Source organism: Pterocles gutturalis, unplaced genomic scaffold (assembly GCF_000699245.1).
Source record: "Pterocles gutturalis isolate BGI_N339 unplaced genomic scaffold, ASM69924v1 scaffold25138, whole genome shotgun sequence".
In the NCBI taxonomy this organism is placed as follows: domain Eukaryota; kingdom Metazoa; phylum Chordata; class Aves; order Pterocliformes; family Pteroclidae; genus Pterocles; species Pterocles gutturalis.
In genome coordinates, this window is record NW_010126354.1 from 735 (window position 1) to 6,189 (window position 5,455).

The following is a 5,455-nucleotide window of genomic DNA, read 5'->3' on the forward strand; positions in this document are numbered from 1 at the left end:
TTTGGTGTCAACCCCCCTGTCCTCTGGGTGAGGGATCCGAATTTCTCCCGTGCCCTGCAGTGCAGAGGAGGTGGGTTTGTTTGGGCAGAGATGTTGTGAATGTCTCAACTGTAACTAGTAAAAAATAAAATCGTGGTCCCTGTGGTTGTACCGGTGTTGGCCTGGCTCCAGGGCTGGGGATGCTGTGGAGCTCCTTCCGGAGTGGGATGCTCCACTTGCCTCACCTCTGCTCTCTTCCAGAGCCCCCCACACCCATTGCACCCCCCCAGCTGCTCCGGGCTGGTTCCACCTACATCATTCCAGCTCAACACCAACTCCATCATCGGCGACGGCCCCATCGTGCGTAAGGAGATCGAGTACCGCATGACCTCGGGGCCCTGGTCGGAGGTCCACGCTGTCAACATGCAGACCTACAAGCTCTGGCACTTGGATCCGGACACCGAGTACGAGATCAGCGTCCTGCTCACCCGCCCCGGTGAGGGGGGCACTGGCAAACCGGGGCCCCCCCTCATCAGCCGCACCAAGTGTGCAGGTGGGTCCCATGCGGCATCCCTGCCACCCCGGGTGGCCTTGGGCAGGGGTCTTGGGTGGCCTTGGGCAAGGGTCCGCTGCCACCCTGGGTGGCCTTGGACAGGGGTCCTGGGTGGCCTTGGGCAAGGGTCCCCTGCCACCCTGGGTGGCCTTGGGCAGGGGTCCCCTTGCCACCCCGGGTGACATGGACAAAGGTCCCCTGCCACCCCGTGGGCAGAGGTCCTGCGAGGGCTTTGGGACCTGCAGGAGCATCTGCTGAGGTTGCAAAAGACCCAAAAAAGGGGTGGCCTTGGGCAGGGGTCCTGGGTGGCCTTGGGCAAGGGTCCCCTGCCACCCTGGGTGGCCTTGGGCAGGGGTCCTGGGTGGCCTTGGGCAAGGGTCCCCTGCCACCCTGGGTGGCCTTGGGCAAGGGTCTCCTTGCCACCCCGGGTGACATGGACAAAGGTCCCCTGCCACCCCGTGGGCAGAGGTCCTGCGAGGGCTTTGGGACCTGCAGGAGCATCTGCTGAGGTTGCAAAAGCCTCTTGCAACCCTGAGCTACCCAAATTCCCCCATGGTGCAAATCCCAAGGGAATCGCCTGGGGGGATCAGCTCTGGGATGGGGTGGGCAAGGCTTCCTTCCCTCTTGGGGTCCTTTTCCCCACCCTTGGGTGCAGAGAGGAGTTTCCTGCTGCTGACCCAAACCACTGACATATGCGCGTGTTGTTGGCAAAGGAGCTCAGCTCCTCATTAAACCCAACTTCTCCTGTTCATGCCAATTAGAGTTAATTAATTTCCTTCCCAACTGGTCCCAGTCCCAGTTTTGGGGTCAGGGTTGCTCTCTGCACCCACCCATCTCACTCCTGTGCCCTAAAAGGGCTTTCCCTGGTAATACACACAAACCCATGAGATGTTTTGCTTCATCGCTCATCTCCCCCCATCTCTCTTCCCCCCCCCTACAGAACCCATGCGGGCCCCCAAAGGTCTGGCTTTCTCCGAAATCCAGTCCAGGCAGCTGACATTGCAGTGGGAGCCACTGGGCTACAACCTGACCCGTTGTCACACCTACACCGTCTCGCTCTGCTACCGCTACTCCGTGGGCACCGGCCACAACCAAACCTTCCGGGAATGCGTGAAGATGGAGCGTAACGCCAACCGCTACACCATCAAAAACCTCCTGCCCTACAAGAACATCCACGTCAAGCTCATCCTTTCCAACCCCGAGGGTCGCAAGGAGGGCAAGGAGGTGGTGTTCCAGACGGATGAGGATGGTGAGTCCGCTCAGGGAGATGCTTCATGGATGCGCCATCCCTGGAGGGGTTCAAGGCCAGGCTGGATGAGGCTTTGAGCAACCTGGGCTGGTGGGAGGTGTCCCTGCCCATGGCAGGGGGTGGCACTGGATGGGCTTTAAGGTCCTTTCCAACCCAAACTGTTCTGTGATTCTATGATCATCCCCAAAAATAGGATTTTCTGGCTGGTGAGCGGCTGGGGTGTTGCCCGTGGCACGGTGCACATCCGTGGCTCTCAGCCAGGGGCATGATGGGAATATCTCCTGTGGCAAACGGGGAGGTGAAAAAGCTGTTGCAGCCCCAGGGCTGTGCGAGAGGAAGGGGCAATGATGGTAGCTGGGGAAGGGGAATGCTGGGGGACGAGGGGACCAGCTGGGGATGGCACAGCAGAAACTCTGCCTGTGTCCTTGGATGGAGGGTTTTAGCTGTGGCCGGTCCATGGAGGGTGTGAGAGTTGTCTGATGCCTGGCTCCTCCCAGCATGAATTGTCCTTGCTCATCCCTTGGTGTGGAACCGAAGCTTATCAGCTATAATAACAATTAAAACAATTAGTGCTTTGCACTTCGGTAACATCTTCTATCTGCTTGGTCGCTGATGAATTCGACATTGCTGCAGTTCTGGGAGGGTGCTGTTCCCCGGAGCCCAGTGCAGCTTTGCTCACCTTCCACCATGCTCTTCCCTGGTTAAGTTTGCTCTCGGGCAGGTGGGGGTTGTGCAAACGAGCTCTGCAGACGAGTGTCTGTTGATAGGGGGTGTCTGGCCCCCGTTATTTGCCAGCAGCATTGCTCCTGAGTGGCCGAGCTGGTTCTGTTCTCCCTGTTGTGGCTGTGCCCCGGGGTGGGTGCTGGGTGTGTGTCGTGGTTTATACCACACAGCCGCTCACTCACCCTCCTGGGCATGGGGGAGAGAATTTAAGGGGTGAAGCAAAAAGAGACTCGTGGGTTGAGATAAGAACAATTTAATAGCTAAACTACAATAATATTGGACATAGTGATGATAGTAATATATACAAATGTACAAATGAGTGACACATGGAGACACTGCTAAACACCCCATGACCAAGGATCAGCCTGTTCCCAGCTAATGATCCTGGAGCAAGGAGAGTCCCAAACGGAACGGAGATAAGAGCCTGAGTGTCTGAGAGACTGAAATGACCCTGAGAGAGGGGTGACCCTGAGGGAGACAACCCGGAGCAAGAGAGAGAACTTCCAGCCAGAGCCTCCCCTCTCCCCTGGCCATGGGCATGGGATGGGACAGACCATCGGCCAGTTTGGTCTCAGTCCTGAACCTGAGGTCGAATCCTGGGCTGGTCACTGGGGCTGTGCTCCCTCCCAGCTCCTCCTGCCCCTGCAGACACGGGCACAGCAGAGAAGCTGGAAAGTCCTCGACTGTCCTGGCAGCAGCTCTGCCCATCAGTGTGTGATCAGCTTCTCCTCAGCACAAACCCAACCAGCCCCACACCAGCTGCTGGGAAGAGAGGGAGCTCTGTCCCAGCCCAAACCAGGACAGCACGGAGCATGGCTGGAGCATCCCTGGCTCTTGCGGAGTCACTGTCTCTTACTGCTAAGCAAGAGCATAATTAATATCTGAAGCCGTTTTTAGCATCAAGAATCAGCAATTAAGGTGGAAAGCCTGATAACTGGAAAGGATCCGGCCGGCTCCAGAGCCCCTGGATGACCTCCAAGGGGAAGCTTGCTGGGAAATCCCCTGTGTGGGACTCGCCTCGATTTGGGACCCATGGAAACGTGCAGCTTTTGTGTGTGTTGCTCATCACTCTGCTTTCCCAGGCTGGACAGCGAAGCCTGCAGAGCTGGGATGGACCCAACCCGTGTCTCCAGGTCCAGTTTTCATCTGAAAACCTCCATTTGTCACTTTTCTCTGTGCATCCCATCAGCGCTTTGTGTGTCCCCACCCCTGAGCCTGCCCGACCCGGGGGCACCCAGCTCCACGCTCCTGCCAGTTTATTTTCGGCTGTAATTGCTCCAGCTGTTCTCGCTGTGCTGCGACTGCTCCAGCTGTTTGCTTCTTGAATACTAAGACAGGAGCTCCAGATGTTTCTTTGCTGTACTGTAGCCACTCCAGCTGCTTTCCCCTATCCCTTGATGAACGGGGGCTTGCGGCTTCCCCCTTGGATTGAATTTGGGGCTGCGTATATGTTCATTCTGGGGTGGGATCATTGATGGATATCTGCCTATGGATATATCGTAAATATTACACACGGGCTCAGCCCAGCATCTCCCTGCCTGGGAGGATGATGAGGATTGGAGCTCCCAGAACCGGGTGCTGAGCATCTGCTTGATAAAACCTTTGATTTTCATTTATTTTGGCATTTTCAGCTGCAGCATCCGCTGAGGTTTGTCTCAGGGTGTCCCTGGTGTAGCCTGCGAAGATGCACACCCCCATCCCAAGCGTGAAACCCTGTTTTGGGGCTGGAAAACCCATTTTTGGGCCATTCATAACTGAGCCAAACCAGGGGTGTTGTTCACAGCATCCCCCTTGGACCCTGCAAAAAATCCTGCTGGCTCCTGGGTGTGTGGGCAGGGCATCGGGAGAAGAGGGTCACCCATCCATAGGTTGCCCCGTATAGATCCCGGGATGCTCGGGAGGGTTGGTGACCTGGAGATTTTGGACTATGTCTGCATGAAATGATGAGACTCAATCCCAGGTGCCTCCAGAAATATCCCTGAAGCGTGTTGGTGCTGGGGAGAGGTGAGTGCAGGGAGCACGTGTGTGGCGCCGGCCAGAAAAAAAAAATAATCTAAATACATAAATAAAAGTATATGTGCATATATGTATGAGAGTGGGGTATCTGCACACCTGGGAGCTGTTGTGTACCTCTGCCTACCTCAACCTGCTGCACACCCAAGCACGTGGTGCCTGTACATGTATAAATATAAATATAAATATATAGGCTATATATATGTACAAAAATATAGGTACACGCATTCTTGCCCTGAAGGTTTCCATAATTCTCTGTGAATTTAATAAGAGCCTTGTGTACACGTGTAGGACACGGCGCCTCTGATTAAATTAACTTGTAAATCAAGTGGAAATTGTGTATTTGCACGGTGGGAAGCCCGCGGAAGGCGATCCCTCTCCCGGCCCCGTAATTAGATCTGAAGAAAAGCTGCAAAAAAGAAAAATTAGAGGTGAAGAGCTGGCATCCCCCTGCAAGGGGAGGGTGCGTGTTTCGGGCATTCGCGCCTGCAGCAGAGGATGCTGCTGGGGAATCGGGGTCTCTCGCCTCTTCTGTCCTCCTCACTGACCCCTTCAGGGCAAGAAATCTGTGGAAAAGAAACGAATATTGATCCCAGCGCCATCGATCGCGGTTATTGTTTGCAGTTATTGTTGTTGGTGTTAATTGGAGGGGAAGGCTGGCGCGTGTCGAGCCCATCGGCTGGTGAGGATGTTATCGCTCGCCGGGGGGGGGAGCATCGGCAGCATCTCCCGAGGATGCTGGTGGCTCAGGGGGGATTGGGTTTTATAGGAAAAGTGAATTTTTTTTTTTTCTTTCCTCGCGCTGGTGGACGCAGGTGAGCTCTGCCGGTGACGGTGCGCGGGGGCTTGCTTTCGGACACGGGCTGTGATGCCAGGAGCGGTACCTGTGGGGTTGGTGCCGTGGCCTGGGGACCATCCCTGCCCTGTGGCACGGTGTC

At 55.9% G+C, this 5,455-nt stretch overlaps 1 protein-coding gene across 1 annotated transcript in view; it reads left to right on the forward strand.

The window, feature by feature from the left end:
- Positions 1-5,455, forward strand: part of LOC104465783 (receptor-type tyrosine-protein phosphatase U-like) — a gene marked incomplete at its 3' end in the record, with an annotated part of 6,405 nt that overhangs the window by 678 nt on the left and 272 nt on the right. The window contains 3 exon segments of the mRNA XM_010078966.1: positions 241-298; positions 300-532; positions 1,473-1,781. Coding sequence (XP_010077268.1) covers positions 241-298; positions 300-532; positions 1,473-1,781 — 600 coding nt within the window.